The 24,017-nt window shown below is 46.0% G+C and overlaps 1 protein-coding gene across 11 annotated transcripts in view; it reads left to right on the top strand.

The window, feature by feature from the left end:
* TMEM241 (transmembrane protein 241) overlaps window positions 1-24,017 on the top strand; it is a 143,673-nt gene that overhangs the window by 38,318 nt on the left and 81,338 nt on the right. For all 11 annotated transcript variants that reach the window (XM_031003665.3, XM_055368337.2, XM_055368335.2 and 8 more), the window contains 2 exons: window positions 89-170; window positions 16,720-16,797. In XM_031003665.3, the coding sequence (XP_030859525.2) occupies window positions 89-170; window positions 16,720-16,797 (160 nt within the window). The remainder of the gene's footprint in view (window positions 1-88; window positions 171-16,719; window positions 16,798-24,017) is intronic.

Raw genomic sequence — 24,017 nt, 5'->3', positions numbered from 1 at the left:
TGATGCATCTGGAGGGTCAGCCTTTCCAGCTAGGTCTTTCTTAACAAAAAGTGGCAAAAGTGTTATTGCTTTTTTTCCCTCTTTTCAGATCTCATGTTCTTGCGTGGCTTCCTGCTTCAGTGCTGTTTGTGGGTATAATCTATGCTGGGTCCAGAGCATTGTCCAGACTGGTAAGTATTAGAGGTTCAGGGGAAACAACTCCTCTCTCCATTTCCCCTTTGCCTTTTAACTTATCATACCTCAGCTCAATAAGGGTAAAGAATCACTTTAATAATGATAATAAGGGGACCTATTACTCCCTTTTGTTGAGTTGAAGATAATCAGATAACAGGGAAGGCCAACTTGGGTTACAAGGTGGGGATGCACAGGGAGAAGCAGAAGAAAGAGTAGTGGTATTCGTGGAGCTGGCCACAGACGGGCCCTGCTGGGACTGCTTCCCCGTGGAGATGGGCAGAGTGGGAATGCCCCAACTCTGCCTGAATGCAGGCTGTCCACAGGAGCAGGGAGGCAGGGCCCAAACTACTCCTTGCTTCTGAGGAACCAAACCCTGCCCATTGGTAATGTGGCCTGGGGAGCTTGGTCATGGATGTAAATGCCTGGCACAGGGTTGATGTCCTGTACACGGGGAAGCTAGTAAAACAAGCTGACTGTTTTGTCCTCCCACCACTTCTCCGCAGGACTGAGCTCCTCAAATGCAGGAACTGTGAAGAGCTAAGCTACCTCCAGATACATTATTTGGAACTCCAAAAATTTATTTATTTTGCCATCAAAAGAGAATCCATTAAAACCATCATTAACAGAAGGTGGCTTAAAAATCAGGAATGATGTTAATACCTCCTCCAGTCTTGTACCATGACTACTAACTGTTTTTATCTGTTAGAAAATAGTTGTATTCTGACTTTGGGGAAAGTGCAGAATGTGCAAAACATTTTAGTCTTTTAATTTAAAATTCTTGTTGTTATGTTAGCCCCTTAGATCTCAGCTATAAAAACAGTAAAAACAAACAAATAAAATCTGCCTAATTGGATAACAATGTTATTGTTAGGACAGCAACTCCAAAGTTGCAAAATAGCAGTGAGGACTGTAATTTTGAAATTAAATAATCATTTTTCTTTCATGATTCATAAGCTTGAGTAGATGGGGTGATATATGCAATGGGGAAGAACCTTCCTGGGTGGGCCTGAGAACTGACCCACGGTGCACGTTGCTGCTCAGCTCAGACCACGAGGCTTGCCCTGGCTGTCTGCTGTGCCTTCTTTGTTCTCAGGCTCTTACCGCCTCAGTTTATACCCTTTGGCCTGCAGAGAGTGTTTCCTCTCCTACGCCATAGACTATTGGATTTTGGTAAAAGCAATGTGTTGCGCAAGTTCTTTTAAATCTTTTTCTAGGCTCTGGATAGTTACATTTGCCAGAATTTTGAAGTTTGAATAACAAGGTGTTATGTTCATAATAATAATACTTTTTGTTCATATGGTCCTTTTTCTCATAGGCTTCCAGAGTGATTTCCTTCATGTCCTTTTATGTGATTCTTGCAATCTTTTGACAGATGATAGGTGAGGCAGCTGCTAACCACTTGACAGAGGAAGAGATGTAGGTGTGGAAAGTCTTGCTAAACCTGCCTCTAGTCCCAGATAGTGGCAGCTCTCATTTTTTTGTTTTTGTTTTTGTTTTTGTTTTGAGACAGGGTCTTGCTCTTGTGGTCTTGTGGCTCAGGCTAGAGTGCAGTGGCACAGTCACAGCCCACTGGAGCCTCGACCTTCTGGGCTCAATAGGCTCAAGTGATCCTCCCACCTCAGCCTCCCGAGTAGCAGGGAATACAGGTACTTGCCAATACACCCAGCTATTTATTTATTTTCTTTTAGAGATGGGGTCTTGCTCTGTTGCCCAGACTGATCTTGACCTCCTGGGCGCAAGCAATCCTGCCGCCTCAGCCTCCCAGAACACTGGGATTACAGGCATGAGCTACTGCACCTGGCATGGCAGCTCTTCTAACTCCCCACCTTTTGCCTTTTCAGAATTGTTTCTTTAGGGCCAATGCGTGTGGATGTTAGAGTGAGCCCAGGGTGTAGTAGTCATTGTATAACATTAGACTCTTTCAGTTGCAAGTGTTAGAAAGCTCAAAAACTGGTCTAAGCAAAAGGAAGATTTACCAGTTCATATAACTGAAAAGTCTTGGGGTAGAAACCTACTTCACGAATGGCTTTGTCCAGAGGCTCCAGTATTACACTCAGAATCCAGTTTCTCTGTCTTTCAATTCTGCTCCCCATCTTTGTTTCTTTTCACATCCAGCCCACCCCTATAGCAACAATGAGTGTTGTACAGCTGCCCCCAACAATGCGTGTCAACTGCAGCCTCACATTCTCACAACTTTAGTGGAAAGAGACCATTTTCCTGGTAGTTCCTGCATGAGTCCCAGGCTTCACTCTGATTGGATCAGTCAGGGCCACTGCCCATCCTTGATCTGAAAACTGACCACAAGGTTGGAATTATGTTGATTGGCCAGCCCTGGTTCAAGACTTCCCTGAACCATTCACTATGGTTGGAGACACTTGGAGGCCTATTCATGTAGGATCTCTGCCTGGGTCCCAGATACGGAGAGCAGGCTATAATGGATCCTCAATATTGGAGTGCTTTACCCTCCCCCCAAACCCCCCCCCCCCCCCCCCACACACACACAAAGAGGTACTGATACTAAGTTGCCAAACCCTCTCAGAAGACCATGGTAAATGTCAGTCTAGTGTGTTTTCAGGCAGTTGGGGATTTCTGCAGCCTTCAACAAGGCTTCTTGAGCTGTGATCTGCAGCTGTACTGGTCTTTGAATTCTTTGTTACCTGTCCATGAAGAGATCGACTTTGGCACTAATCACACTGTTTAATTGAGCTGGCTTTTTTTTTTTTTTTTTTTTGCAAGACATTTTGAAGAAGGAAGCGATGCATTGATTTTACATTCTCTTGCCAACTCCTTATCTTCTTGAGGACCAGCACTTTGAGTGGCATTCCTCTAGAGCACAGCCTTTTTTTAGAGATGGGGGTCTCACTGTGTTGCCCATGCTGGCCTCAAACTCTTGGTCTCACGTCATCCTCCTGCCTCAGCCTCCCGAGTAGGTGGGACTACAGACACGGGCCATGCACCCTGCTGAGAGCACATTCTTCTTAAATAAGCAAAAAGAAGCTGTTGCAATTCAAAATCTTTGAACAAAGGGAAACAACCAAAAACCAAATACGCCCAATTAGAGTGGGAGGAGGGCGGAAAGCAGATGCTTATTATTGTTTTATAGTAAAATAACTCAACCCAGCATCTTTTCTTTGTTTCTGAGCTCTTTGTTTTTACATCGTTGCTTAGAAATTCATAGGGTGGATAAACATGAGGCACTTGTACAGTTTGTGTTGGATAGAAAACAGGCATCAATATGCTGGTGCCAAGCTGTCAGTTTAATGAATCCATAAGGAATGGGGGAAAAGCGCTCCATTAAAATCCGTAGATGTATTGTTATGCAAAACACTTTCGGGGTAGCTCTGCTCCATAAAGCCCTCCTTTATCTGACAAGACCTTGAAGTTCTGTTCTCCTGATCTGTAGCTTCTGGGAGGAAGCTGAGTTAACTCTGCACAGATGCTATGGGAAAAGCTCTTGGTTGATTTTTCTACCTCAGACCCACAACCAAATGATCTACAGAGTTAAGGGAAAGGAGATTTTTCTTGTAGCTGTCCATTCACCACATAGTTATTTGGGACCTACTATGTGTTGGGGGCATAAAGACAAATAAGACCTGGTTTCTGACCTTGAGGAACTGAAAGGGATGGGGCAGGGAGTGAAAGACACACAGCTCACCATGGGAACAGCCACCATGAATGTTTGATGTTAAGCATGTGCCAGGCACTTTCTGTCACCAATCTTGATGAAGTGTGAGTTGGACTTGGGCTGATTCGGGCCTGCTTGCCCAGCTTTCCTACACTGAGTAAGGTCACAGTGATGATGGCTCTGATGGATGAGTGTCAGTCTTGGAGGGACAGTATGACTTTGATGGCTCATGACTCTTCTTATAATTTCCTGGTCAAAAGCCTTCTCAGCTGGACAGGACTGCCTCAGCCTGTGCTGGCCGGTGTTCAGAACAGATGTACAAATTCATACATTACTGAGCTTGGTGGAGAGAGGCCATCCTGGCATTGGCAATTTGGCTCAAGCCATGCTGTTTTCTTGCTTGGGGGAGGCCAGGGTCTGCAGCTGGAGGGACCCTAGAAGTCTAGGTCAAGGCACCTTGACAGGACGGGAATTGTTTTCCTTGCTGAGCTCTTTGATCTTGGTCCTTCCTAATGGCTTGTCCTTGTTTCTCTCTTCCATGAGCACAATATTCACTCAACATACTGGGGATGGAGATGGGATTGTGTGTGCGGTGGGGGGATGTTGATGAGGAAACACATATGGATCATTAAACCCATGTGGAGTGAGTTACTCAGTTAAGCAAAATGGTACCCGTGGGTCCCCTCTCTCTTTGGCTCCAATATCATAAAGGAAGTTGGATCCACAAAGGAAGAGTGTAAATGTTGGTGTAGAATGGAGCATCCGCCCCTAATGTCCCTGTTACTGCTGATGAGAGGCAGCTCCCTCTGTCACATTGTGTTTTCATCACAGGTGATCAGAGTCCAACTACAAGGATAAGTTTTTAAAATGTGGGCTCAGTGGCAATACAGTAAACTCCTCCCTGGATTTTTCTTATCATCTTGCTCCCTCTAAAAATTGTCCTGTAACTCTTATAAAATGGCTTTTTTTTTTTTTTGAGATGGAGTTTCGCTTTTGTTGCCCAGGCTGGAGTGCAATGGCGTGATCTCGGCTCACCACAACCTCTGCCTCCCAGGTTCAAGTGATTCTCCTGCCTCAGCCTCCCGACTAGCTGGGGTTACAGGCATGCATCACCACGCCTGGCTACTTTTGTATTTTTAGTATAAAAAATACTAGAGATGGACTTTCTCCATGTTGGTCAGGCTGGTCTCAAACTCCCGACCTCAGATGATCCACCCGCCTCAGCCTCCCAAAGTGCTGGGATTACAGGCATGAGCCACCGCGCATGGCCATAAAATGGCTTATTATTAACATTGAACTCCTGGGGGAAAAGCTTCATGATGTTGGATTTGGCAAGGACTTCTTGGATATGACACCAAAGGCACAGGCAACAGAAGAAAAATAGAGTAATTGGACTTCATCAAAATGAAAAATTTTGGTGCTTTAAAGGATACTATCAACAAAGTAAAAAGGCAACCCCCAGAAAGGGAGGAAATATTTCCTAATCACTCTTCAATTGCGGAATTCACTTATAGGCTATATAGAGAACTCATAAAACTTAACAGAACAAAAGCAAACAACCTGATTGAAAAATGGGCAAAGGACTTGAATAGATATTTCTCCACAGATGATATTTAAAGACTGATAAATCCATGAAAAGAGGCTCAACATCATTAATCATTAGAAAAATGCAAATCAGAACTATAGGAGATACCACTTCACACCTATGAGAATGGCTGTTACCAAAAAACCAGAGAATAGCAAGTGTTGGTAAAGATGTGGAGAAGTTGGAACCCTTGAGCACCACGGGTGGGAATGCACAGTGGTGCAGCTGCTATGGAAAACAGTATGGTGCTTCTTCAAAACATCAAAAGTAGCATTATTATATGATTCAGCAGTTCCACTTTTGGATGTATACCCAAAAGAATTGAAAGAAGGAACAGGAAGAGATACTTGTGCATCATATTCATTTGGCTATTATTCACAATAGACAAAAGGTAGAAGCAATCTCAGTGCCCATTGATGGATGAATAGATAAAATGTGATAAATACAAACAATGGGGCTGGGCACAGTGTCTCACACCTGCAATCCCAGCACTTTGGGAGGCCAAGGCAGGTGGATCACCTGAGGTCAGGAGTTCGAGACCAGCTTGACCAACGTGGTGAAACCCTGCCTCTACTAAAAATACAAAAAATTATCTGGGCATGATGGTGAGTGCCTGTAATCCCAGCTACTTGGGAGGCTGAGGCAGGAGAATTGCTTGAACCCAGGAGGCAGAGGTTGCAGTGAGCCAAGATTGCACCATTATACTCCAGCCTGGGCAACAGAGCAAGAGTCTATCTCAAAAAAATAAAAATAAAAATACAAACAATGGAATATTATTCAGCCTTAAAAAGGAAGAAAATCCTGGCTGCAACATGGATGAAACTTGAGAACATTATGCTAAATAAGTCAGTCACAAAAAAGATAAATACTGTGTGACTCCACTTATATCTGGTACTTAGAGTAATGGAATTTATAGAGGCAGAAAGTAGTATGGTGGCTATCAGGGGTGGGAGTAGGGGAGAATGAAGAGATAGTGTTTAATGGGCACAAAGTTTCAGTTTTGCAAGATGAAAAGAGTTCTGGCAGTGGAGGGTGGTGATGGTTGTACAACGGTGTGAATGTACATAATGCAGTGTGAACGGACTATGCTCTTAAAAATGGTTAAGGTGGCAACTTTTTGTGATGTATATTTTACCACAATAAAAAAAAAAAAAAATCTAGGCCAGGCTCGGTGGCTCACGCCTATAATCCCAGCACTTTGGGAGCCTGAGGTGGATGGATCATGAAGTCAGGAGATCGAGACCATCCTGGCCAACATGGTGAAACCCCGTCTCTATTAAAAATACAAAAAATTATCCTGGCATGGTAGCATGCACCAGTAATCCCAGCTACTCAGGAGGCTGAGGCAGAAGAATCGCTTGAACCCGGGAGGCGGAGGTTGCAGTGAGCCGAGATCATGCCACTGCACTGCAGCCTGGAAGACAGAGCGAGACTCCGTCTCAAAAAAATAAATAAAAATAAAAATCACCTAGGTTCCAGTAGGAGTTTTTTTGAGGATTGTGTGAAAAGGAGGGGGTGATAATGTGTTCTTACTTGTCTCACTCAGAACTCCTCTGTGTTCCTGTGGGATATGCATATTTAGTTTAACTGAATTCAGTTAGTGGACTTGGGTAAAGTGTGACGAAAACAGCCATTCCCTGAGAGCAGGCAAGTCCGCCCACCATTCCCACCTATGCGTTAATGCCAGGCTGGAAGACTGAGGCCCCCTTAGGCCTTCTCTGATTCCCTGGCATCTCTCTTAGGATTAGTATTTTGCCAAATTGGAGGAGCTCCTGCAAGGTATGTATTTTTAATATGTTGAGGCCCTTACACACCAGGCAGCTACTTTATGTGATCCTCAGATGAAGGACAAAGAGGACCTCCCAGCTTGTACTGGAGGCTGGGAAAGAAGGCAGTCTGGTCCTCTGCCCTCAAGGAGTTTGCCATCTAATGGCAGAATAGTAAGATGAATGTAAATAAACACTATAGTCTATTTCATGCAAGTCAGTTTATGAATATTCACTTAAATGTGCACATATGCATATTCAGATACCTCACCTTCTTCCAGAGAGGATGTGTGGTAGCTTACAAAAATAATTACAGTTAAAAAAAGATAAACACTCTTATGAAGAGAATTGTATAAGAAATCTAGGTAAAAGGGCCAGCATGGTGGCTCATGCCTGTAATCCTAGCACTTTGGGAGGCCAAGGCAGGTGGATCACCTGAGGTTGGGAGTTCGAGACCAGCCTGGCCAACGTGGCAAAACCCCGTCTCTACTAAAAATACAAAAATTAGCTGGGTATGGTGGCGTGTGCCTGTAGTTCCAGCTACTCGGGAGGGTGAGGCAGGAGAATCGCTTGAACCCAGGAAGCAGAGGTTGCAGTGAGCCAAGATCGTATCACTGCACTCCAGCCTGGGAAACAGGGTGAAACTCTGTCTCAAAAAAAAAAAAAAAGAAGAAGAAAGAAAGAAATCTAAGTAAAAGGTAACAGATGATGTCACAGAGAGTTTTAGCACATAGAAATTTATATTGTAGTATCTCACAACATAATTACAATTGGGTCTGAATTCAGCTCTGAGCTTTCTGCGGCCAAATAAAAAAGTTATGAAAGTCTGGACACGGTGGCCCATGCCTGTAATCCCAGACTTTAGGAGGCTGAGACAGGAGAATTGCTTGAGCCCAAGAGTTCGAGACCAGCCTAAGCAACATAGCCAGATCTCATCTCTACAAAAAATAAAATAAGTAGCCTGACCTGGTGGCATGTGCCTCTAGTCCTAGCTACTCAGGAGGCTGAGGTGGGAGGATCACTTGAGCCCAGGAGTTTGAGTCTGCAGTGAGCTATGATCACGCCACTGCATTCCAGCAAAAAAAGTCAACTTAAAACACAATTACAACTAATTGAAGTTTTCCTGAAGCCTCGTAAAGGGTAGGCCGGGTGACTCAGTGAGGCAGGTCTTTAATAATGTCCTTATAACACTCACAATACTCACCAGTGTCTAGAATTCTTAGTGCACATGGAGACAGAATGATGACACAGCACTGTTCAGTAGGAGCAGGTCTCTGGGGTAAAATCCATGCGTCTCTGGTTATTTGGCTCCGTTCAGGGCCTTAGACAATCCTCTAGGATCTTTTCTTTTCTTTTCTTTTCTTTCTTTTTTTTTTTTTTTCAGAGTCTTGCTCTGTCACCCAGGCTGGAATGCAGTGGTGCCATCTTGGCTCACTGCAGCCTCTGCCTCCCTTCAAGTGGTTCTCCTGCATCAGCCTCTTGAGTAGCTGGGATTACAGGTGCCTGCCACCATGGCTGGCTAATTTTTGCATTTTTAGTAGAGACGGGATTTCACCATGTTGGCCAAGCTGGTCTTGAACTCCTGACCTTAGGCAATCCACCAGGTTCAGCCTCTCAAAGTGCTGGGATTACAGGCATGAGCCACCGCACCCAGCCTAGGAACATTATTTCTTGCATGCACGATTTTGGTAAAAATTAGTCAGCCGACAGTTCAGAGTTACTTTCTTTGACAAGGACCTGGAGGTCAGTTATTCTGTATTATAGGTTAAGGACACATCTGCGTATTTAAAAATCACCCAAATAGAAAGGTAGGATTGACATTCTTTTACAAAAATTGAGAAGCTGATTCAGAACTTGCGCTTGAATAGGGGAGTCGTTCACACCCCTGTAGAGTGACCCAAGCCGTGCCTGTGAGCAGGGTCAAGACTTTCCATGGGAAACCATTCTAAGTTAGTTCCAACACCTGAACAAATAACCAAGCCTTCAAAATTCCACTCTAGGAAGTATGAGAATAATGAAATATTTCTAAGTGAGAGTTACCAATTTCTCTTTATAGCCAGAGGAAAATTTCAACGGTGCGTGGATGAAATGTTGAATTTTCAGCTAATGGATTCTAGGAATAAAGTAGTTGCAAATTGTGTCCCTAAGTAATTTAATGCATTTTCCTGCAGTATGTTTAATTTGGTCAATTACCTTTTTACAGAATTATTTCAAAAATGCTGCTTTGGGCTTTATGGTTCCTGATGTTGTGCCATTTTCCCTGATGAAGGAGAGTAGGACCTTTTGATGTTGAGGCCATTCCTACAGTCTTGACAGTGGTGAAGAGCGCCACCTAGTTTTCTGTTTCTCTTTAGCAGATATCTAGATCATCCAAAAGTGGTTTCAAATCATGAAGAGTCAGGTAAAAAAGAGAACCAGAACATATTCCTCAGTTTTCTTGACCGTATAATGGGGATTTTAATAATATCTATCTCATAGGGTTATTATGAAGTTTAAATATATAAAAGTGGTACAGTGTCTGACACGTAGTAAGCACTCAAGATATCTTAGCTACTATTATTGCTTTTATCATTTCTTAGCATTTTTGTTTGATTTAACAAAAATAAGTCCTGCTGAACTTGACTCCTTAAAGATAATAAAGGGCAGATTTTCTGAAAGAATCAGTCACTAGGGGTTTCCTGAACTAATGGGTTATAGTTCACATTAGGAATTGTACAGAGTTAGAGGCCAGGGAAAGATTGGTAATTAAAGTTGCAAACTGGCGGGGTATGGTGGCTTACACCTGTAAATCACAGCACTTTGAGAGGCCAAGGTGGGTGAATTACCTGAGGTCAGGAGTTGGAGACCAGTCTGATCAACATGGCAAAACCTCATCTCTACTAAAAATACAAAAATTAGCTGGGCGTGGTGGTGTATGCCTGTAATCCCACCTATTCGGCAGAGTGGGGCAGGAGAGTTGCTTGAACCTGGGAGGCAGAGGTTGCCAAGATCGTGCCACTGCACTCCAGCCTGGGCAATAGAGTGAGACTCTGTCTCAAAAAAAAAAGGTTCAAACTGTCTTAATATTGTTTTTAATAGAGCCCTACACAGGCTGATAGAGTGCAACTGGTCAATTGTAGAGTAATGGTCTTTAAAGCCTGTTAGCTTCTCAGTAGAAAAAATGGCTTGAGAAAATCAGATTTAAAATTTATTAAGCAGGAGTAGAAGAAAGCCTTTTTAAAAAAGGCATAGGTTTACTCTGAGTTCATCCATTTTAGTTCTTACCAGCTGTATTAGTCCGTTCTCACACTGCTATAAAGAACTACCTGACAGGCCAGGCACGGTGGCCTGTGCCTGTAATCCCAGCACTTTGGGAGGCTGAGGCTGGCAGATCACTTGAGGTCAGGAGTTCGAGACCAACCTGGCCAACATGGTGAAACCTCGTCTCTACTAAAAATACAAAAATCAGCTGGGCTTCATGGCAGGGCCTGTAGTCCCAGCTACTCAGGAGGTTGAGGCAGGAGAATCACTTGAACCCGGGAGGTGGAGGTTGCAGTGACCCAAGATGGCGCCACTGCACTCTGGCCTGGGTGACAGAGCAAGACTCCAACTCAAAAAAAAAAAAAAAAGAACTACTTGACTGGGTAATTTATGAAGAAAAGATGTTTAATTGACTCAGTTCTGCAGGCTGTACAGGAAGCATGGCTGGAAGGCCTCAAGAAACTTACAATCGTGGTAGAAGGTGAAGGGGAAGCAAGCACCTCTTACCATGGCGGAGCAGGAGAGAATGAAGGGAGAAGCGCCGCACGCTTTTAAACAACCAGATCTTATGAGAACCACTATCATAAGAACAGCAAGGGGGACATCCGCCCCCATGATTTAGTCACCTCCCACCTGTTCTTTCTCCCAAAATTGGGAATTACAATTCGACATAAGATTTGGGTGGGGACACAGAGCCAAACCATATCAGCAGGTTTATTACTGGAGTAAGCAAACGGCCAGGATTTGGAACACACCAGTCATATTGAACTTTGGACAATTGGAGGTCCCGGAAGTTTTCACTGTGGCTTGACATAATTTGTGCGTCACAACTCCAAGGCTAGAAGGTGTGGGCTTTGCTGTTAGACAGGCCTGGATTGGGGTCATGGCTTTGCCACTGAACCAGCTGTGAATACTCGAGCAAGTGGCCAGTCTTTCTCAGCCCCATTTTCATTGTTTATAAAATCAGGGTAATAGCATCTGGTAGAGAGGTGCTGGGAGAAGGTTTAAATAAGAGAATACACATAAAATACTTAGCACTATGTTTAACACATTGTTGGTGGCTATTGTTAGTGTACTTTAAAATTAATTCTACATGTATAAATAGATCCTTTTCCAGAATCTGATCAGAGTAAGGGCCTAGGAAGATTGAGAAAACAGCCTGCAGGTTCTAAAATTGAGAAAATTAAGCCTTGTCGAAGTCTAAAGTTGGGTCTAGAATTATCTGACCTCATTACTGATTTTATAGCCAAGGAGGCAAAAAGCATTTACATAAGGTCTTAATTCAGTAAGATCCAGCCCCCACTTTATTTTATTTTATTTTATTTTTTTGGGGGGGGAGTTTTAGATTCTTTTTTTTAATTTTTATTATTTTTTTTAATTTTAAGTTTTTTTTTTTAATTTTTTTATTTTTTATTGATCATTCTTGGGTGTTTCTCGCAGAGGGGGACTTGGCAGGGTCACAGGACAACAGTGGAGGGAAGGTCAGCAGATAAACAAGTGAACAAAGTTCTCTGGTTTTCCTAGGCAGAGGACCCTGCGGCCTTCCGCAGTGATTGTGTCCCTGGGTACTTGAGATTAGGGAGTGGTGATGACTCTTAACGAGCATGCTGCCTTCAAGCATCTGTTTAACAAAGCACATCTTGCACCGCCCTTAATCCATTCAACCCTGAGTGGATACAGCACATGTTTCAGAGAGCACAGGGTTGGGGGTAAGGTCACAGATCAACAGGATCCCAAGGCAGAAGAATTTTTCTTAGTACAGAACAAAATGAAAAGTCTCCCATGTCTACCTCTTTCTACACAGACACGGCAACCATCCGATTTCTCAATCTTTTCCCCACCTTTCCCCCCTTTCTATTCCACAAAACCGCCATTGTCATCATGGCCCGTTCTCAATGAGCTGTTGGGTACACCTCCCAGACGGGGTGGTGGCCGGGCAGAGGGGCTCCTCACCTCCCAGTAGGGGCGGCCCGGCAGAGGCGCCCCTCACCTCCCAGACAGGGCGGCTGGCCGGGCGGGGGGCTGATCCCTCCACCTCCCTCCCGGACGGGGCGGCTGGCCGGGCAGAGGGGCTCCTCACTTCCCAGTAGGGGCGGCCGGGCAGAGGCGCCCCTCACCTCCCGGACAGGGCGGCTGGCCGGGCGGGGGGCTGACCCCCCCACCTCCCTCCCGGACGGGGCGGCTGGCCGGGCGGGGGGCTGACCCCCCCACCTCCCTCCCGGACGGGGCGGCTGGCCGGGCAGAGGGGCTCCTCACTTCCCAGTAGGGGCGGCCGGGCAGAGGCGCCCCTCACCTCCCGGACAGGGCGGCTGGCCGGGCGGGGGGCTGACCCCCCCACCTCCCTCCCGGACGAGGTGGCTGCTGGGCGGAGACGCTCCTCACTTCCCAGACGGGGGTGGCTGCTGGGCGGAGGGGCTCCTCACTTCTCAGACGGGGCGGTTGCCAGGCAGAGGGTCTCCTCACTTCTCAGACGGGGCAGCGGGGCAGAGACGCTCCTCACATCCCGGATGGGGCGGCAGGGCAGAGGTGCTCCCCTCATCTCAGACGATGGGTGGCCGGGCAGAGACGCTCCTCACTTCCCAGATGTGATGGCGGCCAGGAAGAGGCGCTCCTCACTTCCTAGATGGGATGGCGGCCGGGCAGAGACGCTCCTCACTTTCCAGACTGGGCAGCCAGGCAGAGGGGCTCCTCACATCCCAGACGATGGGCGGCCAGGCGGAGACGCTCCTCACTTCCCAGACGGGGTGGCGGCCGGGCAGAGGCTGCAATCTCGGCACTTTGGGGGGCCAAGGCAGGCAGCTGGGAGGTGGTTGTAGCCAGCCGAGATCACGCCACTGCACTCCAGCCTGGGCGCCATTGAGCACCGAGTTAACGAGACTCCGTCTGCAATCCCAGCACCTCGGGAGGCCGAGGCTGGCAGATCACTCGCGGTTAGGAGCTGGAGACCAGCCCGGCCGACACAGCGAAACCCCGTCTCCACCAAAAAAATACGAAAACCAGTCAGGCGTGGCGGCGCGCGCCTGCAATCGCAGGCACTCGGCAGGCTGAGGCAGGAGAATCAGGCAGGGAGGTTGCAGTGAGCTGAGATGGCAGCAGTGCCGTCCAGCTTCTGCTCGGCATCAGAGGGAGACTGTGGAAAGAGAGGGAGAGGGAGACCGTGGGGAGAGGCAGAGGGAGAGGGAGAGGGGGGAGTTTTAGATTCTATGGAAAATGGAAATCCTATTTGTAACTTAGATTTTTTCTTTGGAGAAGGAGTCTCGCTCTGTTGCCCAGGCTGGAGTGCAGTGGCATGATCTCGGCTCGCTGCAACCTCCACCTTCCAGGTTCAAGCAATTCACTCCAGCCCCCACTTTAATATTAGCTTCCATGCGTCATGTGATTAACCTGTCCAAGATTTTTTTTTGCTGTCCTTTCAAGCCAAGAATTGGAAGGCCAGGGCCCAAATTTGCCAAACATGGGCCTAATGGAGAAAGCCAACTTTAAAATATGTAATCTCTTTAATAATCTTAACAAACATGAAAAATAAGTTAAAATCTAAAAATTTAAGAGGAATAAAAAGAAACACAAAGATAAATGAAAAAATAGAAGCTAAAATCGTTCTATTTTAAAAGAAAAAAACAATTTGAGTTGAACTTTTAATGAAAGATAAAAATAGAAAATGTTTTTTTTAAAAAGGTAAGAAAAATGTAAGGCAAGAACTCAGAAATGAAACAGTGCGAGTTAGAACAGATTACTAAAATGGCACAGCTATATAAAGCTATAGAAGTTTTAAAAACAAGGGAAAAATATGTCCTCCGTAAAGATAAAGAATAAATTCATCTGAAAGTAGGCAAGCAGCATAATTTTGAAGCAGGTCCTCTAAACTGGAGCAGTTTACCCAGGTTGGTCCTCTGCAGAGGCTGCTGAGGGCGGGGCTACCAATTAATGTTATTGACACCCTTTGTGCAGTGCTCCTGAGCCACTCATCAAGGTCCTTAACCTATAGTATTTGGGTCGTTCCTCTTGGCAGCTCCAGGCTATGGGGTATTGTTATCCCTGCTTTACAGGAGAGGAAACAAAAGTTTGGATGCAGGCCTTGCCCCACTAGCAGGTGGTGGAGCTGGAGCCCAGAGTGATGATAAAACCTGTGCTCTTATTCTCATTTTCTGCCTTCCAGGAAGCATCATTATCATTATCAACAATAAAGACAACAGGCCAGGGGCAGTGGCTCACACCTGTAATCCCAGCACTTTGGAGGCCAAGGCAGGTGGATCACTTGAGGCCAGGAGTTCGAGACCAGCCTGGCCAACATGGTGAAACCCCGATTCTACTAAAAAAATACAAAAATTAACCGGGCGTGGTTGCAGGTGCCTATAGTCCCAGCTACTTGGGAGGCTAAGGCAGGAGAATTGCTTGAACGCAGGAGGTGGAGGTTGCAGTGAGCCAAGATGGCACCACTGCGCTCCAGCCCAGGCAACAGAGCGAGACTCTGTCTCAAAAAACAAAAACGAAAAACAAGGCAACAGAATTCCTCTCCTCCTCATTCTCCCCACTCACCTTGTCAAGGCTACCTATCCATTAGGAGAGTATGCCACTCTTAACAAATGTCCCAGCAATGGGAAATGTGCAGTAGGTACCAGTATATCCTAATAATGCACTGTTACATTTTTTATATTTTCTCCTACCTTTTTTTTTTTTTTTTTTTGGCGAGAGTTTATCCAGTTATTCAAATATTTACTTCAGTTCAGTCTCCTAAATATTTCTTTGATGTGGCCCCTTTCCTCCATCTTCGCTGCCAGTACCAAGTTCAGGTCACCATCCTGTCCTTCCTTGTGTTCATTTCCTGTGGCTACTGTAATAAATTACCACATACTTGGGTGACTTAAAACAACAGAAATGTATCCTTCATAGTTCTGGAGGCCAGAAGTTTGAAATCAAGGTGTGGGCAGGGCTGCGCCCGGTCCTGAGCCTCTAGGGGATAATCTGTTCCTTGCCTCTTTCAGCTTCTGGTGGCCACGGCATTGCCCAGCTTGTGACTGCATCACTGAAGTCTCTGCCTCTGTGGTCACTTTGCCCCTTCTCTGTGCATGTCAACCTGCCTCCTCTTATAAGGATATGTGTGACTGCATTTAGGGCCCACCCAATAATCCAGGATAATCTCCTGTCTCAAGATCTTCAATTTACTCACATTTGCAAAGATCCCTTGTTGCCATATCAGACAACATTTACAGGTTCCAGGGATTGGAATGTGGATGTCTTTTAGGGGACCATTTTTCTTTTTTTTTTTTTTTTTTGAGACAGAGTCTCGCTCTGTCACCCAGGCTGGAGTGCGATCTCAGCTCACTGCAAGTTCTGCCTCCTGGGTTCATGCCATTCTCCTGCCTCAGCCTCCCAAGTAGCTGGGACTACAGGCACCTGCCACCATGCTCGGCTAATTTTTTTTGTATTTTTAGTAGAGATGGGGTTTCACCATGTTAGCCAGGATGGTCTCGATCTCCTGACCTCGTGATTCACTCTTCTCGGCCTCCAGAAGTGCTGGGATTACAGGCGTGAGCCACCACGCCCGGCCTTAGGGGGCCATTTTTCATCCCATGGCACCCCTAGACTTTTGCAGCCCTCTCTGCCTCCTGTCTTCCACCCTGCAGCCCAAGTTCCTCTAAACATGCAGATCGTGTTATGGTCAGCTTTAAAACTCTTCACTGGTTCCTGGGTCCCTCAGAACCATCCTGTTTCCCAGTGTGGCCTGTGAATACCTCTCTACCTTCCTGTCCCTCACGTCCCCCTTCCTCATTATGTTCCACCCATGCCCCACTTCTTCCCATTCCCCGGAGAAGCTGGATCCACTCTCTCCTCTGGATCTTGGTGTGCCCCTCTGCCTGGGCCACTTTGCCACCTCCCTGCTTTTTGTTTGGCCCATGCCAGTTCATCATTCAGTTCTCATTCCTTCACTTCACTTTGTAGTCCAAGTCCTCTTGGACTTCACTTCGTCTAAGAAAGCTTGCTCTGCCTGTGCCGGGCGGGGTGCACTTTTGCCCCATCTGAGCTCTCGCCTGAGGGGCATGTTTACCTTGTCATGGGATGTGTTCTTTGTACTGGACACAGTGCCTGACACACAGGAGACTTAAATGTTTGTTGATGAGAATGCCCGTAGGAGGGGAACCTCTACATCCACCTACAGAGAAATACTGCAACAAAGAGCGCTAATCCACGTAGAAGTCTTTGCTGGAGTGATTATATATGTGGATGCCAAAAGTTTCCACAGCTCTTTATTTTTAAGCAAAAAATCAAGAACCATATGATTATGAGATCAAAGAAAATATTTTCATGTTTTTTATTCTGTTTTCTTTCAGGCCATTCCTGTGTTTCTCACTTTGCATAATGTAGCTGAAGTTATCATCTGTGGGTACCAGAAGTGTTTTCAGAAAGAGGTAAACGATCATACAAAATGCTAGTGTTACTTCCTTGTTTTAAATTTCAAAGAAGTGCTCTTCTTTTTATGGCCCAAATTAGTGTCTGCCTCTTCCTGCCACCAATCTCCAGGCAAGATTACCTGATAGTGATCACTGATACCATGGGACACAGTTTTGACTTTGCTGCAATTCACCAGACATATGTGGGAATATTGTTGATATGAACTGAACTCAGATCCAGGCCGGGCTGACCCAGACCCTCAGGAGACAAAGAGGAGTTTGCTGTGGGCCTGCTGGGGAAGCATTCCTACCCCCGGCCAATCCAGCACCACAGGACAAGGCGTAGCAGAGTTTTACACAGGGTGCCACGGCACTAGCCCACCCCAGGGAAATTTGCTTTTCTCTCCAATATCAGCTATACCTCATACCAGCTAGAACAAGCTCCTTCACCTTCCAGGCCTCCATCTGTGCAAGGTGGTAATAATGACACCAGCTTGTTCAAGGCTTTTTCGAAGAACACAGCAACTATCACTGTTAAGTAACTGCTTCCAGCCATTTCCTGCATGCAGTAGGTGCTCTGCACATCAGCAAAAATTAGTAATGTTATTAGAGGTGGTTTTAAATTGGTCTTTCTTTTTGGAGTTTTTTTTTCTTCTGGCATTTGCTATTTGATTTCATACCAATTTTTGGAACATTTTAATTTATTTTTATTTTTAGAGACAGGGTCTTGCTCTGTCGCCCAGGCTGGAGTACAATGGCACAGTAATAGCTCTCTGCAGCCTCAAATTACTGGGCTCAGGTGATCTTTCTGCCCCAGCCTCCTGAGCGGCTGAGACTACAGGCACAAGCCACTGCACCTGGCTACTTTTTAATTTTTATTTATAGAGGTAGGGTCTTGCTATGTTGTCCAGGCTATTCTTGAACTCCTAGGCTCAAAGGATCCTCCTGCCTCAGCCTTCTAAAGCATTGGGATTACAGGTGTAAAACATCACACCCCCCCAATTTTTGGAACTTTTAAACTATAGAGAGGCCAGCTGGTCACCTCAGGCCACATGCTTTTTACAGGTGTGCAGGAAAGGAGGCCATGACCATACCCGATCTCCCCCCATCATCCTGCCGCTCCTTGGAGGTGGCCCTGTCAATTATCTCTCCTCTCTTCTACACTGTCAGCCTCTCCCTCGCCACTGGCTTATTTCCCTGGGCCCATAAACATGCTTGGTGTTGTCATTGCACCAAGGAGAGGATGGGCTCTCCTTCCCATGTGACAATGAGAGACAGAAGAGACTCACTTCACCCAGCCCTGGAAGGGTGTGTTTACAAAACCATCCCTCGCACGGGAAAATCTCATGCTGCCTTGCCCGTGCACCTCCCACTCTGCCTCATCCCTTCTCTCCCCTCCCATGCCACAGGCCTCAGGGCTGGGCTTGGTGTTGTCCATGCCTTCTTGTCCCTGTCACCTTCTGCTGCTCCTGCTTCTGCCCCCACCGTTCCCCTGAAACTGCCCTGGCTGAAGGCACTGGTGGCTTCGTCTGTGCGACTCATCGTGTCTGTTTCCACCATTCCCCCCACTTTCTCCTCTGGCCTCTCTGGGCCCCCTTGGCCTTCATGCCCCCTCCCTGCTTGGTTCCCTTCCTGTGTCTTGGGCTTTTCCTTCATCCATCTTTCTCTTCCTTTTCCTTTGTCTGCCTCTTCAGGGTTTCCCTGGGCTGTTTCTTAGGAGCCTCTGTCCTCATGCCACACACTTTCTGGAAAATCTCATCCACATCCATTGTGCCAGCCACCTGCTGCTCACAGAGGACCCCCAAATCTCCATCTCCAGCCCATACCTCCTGCTGAGCTCAGCTCCCCTGCAGAGCCCTGGGACTTGCTGTCCTATGGTTCTCCCCGGACATCTGAAATGAAACTGATCTGTTTCTCCAGACCTGCTTCTCACTTGGTAGCCCCAATCCTGGTCATCATCACCCAAGTCAGAAACCTTGGAGGCCCCTTGGACTCCCCAGTATCCCCTCCCCACCACATCCAGCCTATTACCAAGTCTGTGCCTCCTCCACCCTCACAGCTGCTGCCGCCCTAGTTCAGTCCTCATCTTCTCCAGGCTGCCTGGCTGGGACTGAGGAAAAAGAGCTCGATCCCCTGAGCCCTTAGGCAGGGCCTGGAGTGAGCAGCCCTGGGCTTAGACAGTTGTCGTTTTCTATTTGGCAGTCCCACGGCCAAAGCTGGGAGGTGGAGGCCTCTCGGCACTTGGGCTGATCTCTGTGCAGTTGGAGGGTTCCCTGGATGGGCACCTTTCTCTGACATTTTACTTACAACACCATCGTGCAGTTTCCATAGTCCGTCAGTTCTAACATGTGCTTCTTTTCTTTCACATTTTAATTGAATATCTACAGTAGGAAGGCTCTTACAATCAATGATGTGTCATGGTGTAATTTTTTTTTCTTTCTCCCTAATACATAAAATAAGTGGAAGTTTTACAATCATTGGTGTCTTAGGATCAATGAGATACAGCATGATTTTCCCCGTGTCTCAGGCCTGCTTCCCTGAGTCTTCCAATGGCAGGAACCACGTGGTGGTTCTCCTCAGAGCTCTGGGCTCAGCCTCCAGAACTGGGACTGAGCTAAAGAGTCACTAAATGATCACTGAGGTTCAGGAGCAGAACTTCCCTGAGAGTGGCTTAGCTCTGGGAACCTGACCTGTCCAAATTAAAAAAAAAAAAACTCATATTCTACAAAGGGATCCTTTCTTTTTTTTTTTTTTTTTTTTTGAGACTGAGTCTCACACTGTCACCTGGGCTGAAGCGCAGTGGTGTGATCTTGGCTCACTGTAACCTACGCTGCCCGGGTTCAAGCGATTCTCCTGCCTCAGCCTCCCAAGTAGCTGGGATTACAGGTGCCCACCACCATGCCCAGCTAATTTTTTGTATTTTTAGTAGTGATGGGGGTTTCACCATGTTAGCCAGACTGGTCTTGAACTCCTGACCTCATGATCCGCCCACCTCAGCCTCCCAAAGTGCTGGGATTACAGGCATGAGCCACTGCACCTGGCTGGGATACTTTCTTATGAATTTAGAAATGAAGATTTACTTTCTTATGAATTCAGAAATGAAGATTTACCTGGATAAGATCAAGGCATCTCCACAGGGTTTTGCTTCCTGATGAGCAGGTCAGAGCCTGTAGATGAGGGTGACTGTAGGACTGAGGGTTAGAAAGTCCTTCAGGGATGTTTCCCTCTAGCAGGGGACCTCTTCCATTCTAGAGACAAGGGCAGATGTCTGGCTGAGAGGCCCTGTCCTTGGAAATAACTGAATGAACACCATAAGTGTTTGCATCTTCAACTCCATTTCATCACTAACACAAAACATCATTTCTTGTCAGGGCAAACTAGAAAAAAAGTGAGTGGGTAACTTTTTGTTGTTGTTGTTGTTGTTATTAAAACAAACCTTTCTTTCCTTTATAAATCTAAGAAGATTTAAGATGTTGTACAAAATACAGAGGGAGGCCGGGCACAGTTGCTCATGCCTGTAATCAAAAAGCTTTGGGAGGCCAAGGCAGGAGGATCACTTGAGGCCAGGAGTTCGAGGCTGCAGTGAGCCATGATTGTGCCACTGCACCTCAGCCTGAGCAACAGTGAGACCTTGACTCTACAAACCCAAAAATCAACTGTTTCTACTTCCCTGAGGAAACCACTCTATTCTTTCAGATGTTTTTCCCATGCACATATATAGATGTATTTACACGAACGGTAAGAAACATCCTGTTTTTCCATTTAACAGTTTGTCAGGAATACCTATTAAGGCTATCATTCCACATTGGTTGAAGCATGAGTTGGCCATTCCCTGTTTGTAGAATTGTAGGTGGTTTTTAGCAATTTAGCGTTAAAATCTGCTCTATGATGCTGCTGTGATATGTTCTTGATGAGACTTACATTTCTGATGATACAGCTAGGAGCCTTGATGAAGTCATCCCTTATCATAAGGAACACACTTGCACGCCACCTCACAGACTGTTAAATGTTACCATGAGGGCTATTTTGTCTACTATGTGTAGATTTTACTAGAATCATTTTTGGAGAGTAAAAGTTGACCTCCTTGTGACTTCATTCTCAGATTATGAAAATAAACTATCTGGAGCTGTAGAGTTCATTTTCACCATCCACAACAAGGCCTTTGTGTATTCATGCACACACACACACACTCACGCACACATACACACACACACAGTTTGACTGTAAGGCAATACGTGGCTCGAGGAATTAATCTAACTACCTTGCAGAATTATTTATTATAGTTTAATATTAGAATACTCCTGTTTGTTTATTCATTTGTTCAGCATTTATCAAGTACCTATGAAATGTCAAACATGTTGCTAGGCCTAAAGCTGCAGAGATGTAGGAGATGCATTTCTTAGCCTTAACGCAGAGTTGGACGGAGGGGCTGGCCTGTACACTCGGGCTGGCACAGGGTATGGGTGGGCCAGCGGGTGAGCTCCAGTAAGTCGGCATGGGAGGAGCAAGGAAAGCTTCCCTGGTGGGTAGATTTGAGCTGAGTCAGGCAGGATGGGAAGGGACTTTCCAGTTTGATAAGGAGAAAGGGCTCTCCTTGTCAGGCAGGCAGAGGGAGCATCAAGTGGTGGCTAAGGGTGCCAGCAGGGGTGACACCGCAGGACTGGCAGGCGGGTGGTGGGCAGCTTCCCTCATTCCTCAGTGCCTCAAGTGCCCTCCTCTGTAACATAGAACCAATGACTGTTAATTACCCCATGATTAAAGGATTAAGTACATGCAGAGCCCTTAGAACAGCACCTGGCAGTGTGAGTAGCCCTCACAGTTCAGTTAGCTAACCCAGAGGAATGTCAGCTATTTATTGTTAATTTTGGCAGCATGACTTCTTTTTTTTGTTTTGTTTTTGAGACCGCCTCACCCTGTTGCCCAGGCTGCAGTGCGGTGGCGTGATCTCAGCTTAATGCAATCTCCGCCTCCCGGTTCTAAGCGATTCTCCTGCCTCAGCCTTCCGAGTAGCTGAGATTACAGGTGTGCACCACCACACCTGGCTAATTTTTGATATTTTTAGTAGAGACGGGGTTTCGCCATGTTGTCCAGGCTGGTCTTGAACTCCTGACCTCAAGTGATCTGCCCTCCTCGGCCTCCCAAAGTGCTGGGATTACAGGCATGAACCACCACCCTTGGCCCTTTGGCAGCATGACTTTTGAGGAGTTATATTAACCCATTCAGAACCCTGAGACCTCAGTAGGACTTGTTGCTAGGTTATTTTGGACTGAGTATCCTGAAAAGGAAAATGACTGCCATGAACTCAGTCATATCCAGAGCCCTGGGAGATGGAACTAAGTAATGAACATATTGCCTGTTTTTACTCTCTGTATCCCAGGATCTGTGTGCTCTTTTACTCCCCTCCATGGAAGGGGCCTTTTCTTTTGGCCTGAAACGTTAGCCCTGGAAGTTACTGGGTGAACATGCTATTCACGGAAGTGGAAGAGCATCCCTTTAGTCCCTCCTCTCAATTTCTGCTCTTACACCAGGCTGTTGAGGTTTTGGTTACATTTAGCTCTATTTTTGAGTAACTGCTGGGCATGGTGGTTCAAGCCAGTAATCCCAACACATTGGGGGGCAAAGGCAGGCGGATCACTTGAGGCCATGAGTTCGAGACCAGCCTGGCCAACATGGTGAAACCCCATCTCTACTAAAAATACAAAAATTAGCTGGGCGTGGTGGCACACACCTGTAATCTCAGCTACTTGGGAGGCTGAGACAGGAGAATCGCTTGAACCCAGGAGGCAGAGGTTGCAGTGAGCCAAGATCACACCACCGCACTCCATCCTGGGCAACAGAGCAAGACTCTGGCTCAAAAAAAAAAAAAAGAAGAATTTTTGAGTAACACATTTATCATACCGGGGGCAGTTACACAGGTGTGAGCCAGATCAGCTTTGCCCTCCTCCTTTCAGCTCTTGAGGGCTAACTTCCCAGCAGGTGGCAGTACAGCACGGTTGGCCTCGCGTCCTGTGCTCTGCAGAGGCAGGGTTGGACAAAGATCAAGATTAGAGTCTAAAGTTGCAAAAATAGAATCTGTTCATTAAAACAGGGGAAACTTTATTATTTAGGCACACATGAAAACTTAAGGTAGCCTTTGTAGTAAGCCATATGTTTGTCTTGTCAGCGCTTCACATCTAAACAATATGTTCATACTTCACACTGCCTGAACTGGCATCAAAAATTGTAGTTTGTTCCCAGCTAGCAGAATAATCCTTCTGAAATGTTTAGAATTAATCAAAAGTTTAACTGTACCTGTTCATTTCCTCTATCAAATATGGAAAAATCTGTGTTACCCTCTGCTAACATGTTACTCTCTGCTAACATGTACAAATGAGTTCTCAGTACAAAAGTCTGATTTCATTAAACTGACTCATCAAAAGGAATTATAAGGGTGAGTCCAAATCAGAATTTCTTCATTACAGGTAATTTAAATGCCAAGTTTATATTCCCCCAGTCTGCCTTTTTTTCCCTTGTCTCTCGGGATGGAGTAAAATGTCCCTTCTCCTTTTTTCTGTTTTTTAATTTTCATATCACACCAGATAGTTTATAGGACTGCTCTGAGTCAGCTGGATTAGTGAATGGAATATTTAAAGAGACAGAACTAAAATAGAAGTTGAGGTTGGGTGCAGTGGCTCACACCTGTAATCCCAGTGCTTTAGGAGGCTAAGGCAGGAGAATCGCTTGAGGCTGGGAATTCAATACCACTGAGCAACATAGTGAGATCCTGCTGCTACAAAAATGAAAAAAAAAGAAGAAAGAAAGAAAGAGTAGCCATACATGGTGGCTCATGCCTGTAGTCCTAGCTACTCAGGAGGCTGAGGTGGGAGGATTGCTTGAGCACAGGAGTTTGAGGCTGCAGTGACCATGTCATTGCACTCCTGCCAGGGCAACAGAGTGAGACTAGATAGGTAGATAAATGGATAGATAGAACAAGAGCTTAATTGGTTTTTAAAATACAGGCTACATCTATTTCTTTCTCTCTCCTCTTCTTAGCGTGTAAGATTTTTGAAGACACAGCCCCAGCGTCATTTTTTCTTTCACGAGTAAACATCATTCTAATGGTGAAAGTACTTTGCTGAAGTGACTCAACTCTGGAATTCTGAGTCATCCTTCATTTGGCCCAAGCAGAAAAAGCCTCAATAAATACTAAAGTGCAGCAAGCTGTTAAGCTCTTGATAAACCTACTCATAATTTATTTG

This window comes from Gorilla gorilla, chromosome 17 (genome assembly GCF_029281585.2).
Source record: "Gorilla gorilla gorilla isolate KB3781 chromosome 17, NHGRI_mGorGor1-v2.1_pri, whole genome shotgun sequence".
In the NCBI taxonomy this organism is placed as follows: domain Eukaryota; kingdom Metazoa; phylum Chordata; class Mammalia; order Primates; family Hominidae; genus Gorilla; species Gorilla gorilla.
The sequence above is the reverse complement of the archived record's forward strand: the minus strand, read 5'-3'. Positions and strand labels throughout refer to the sequence as shown.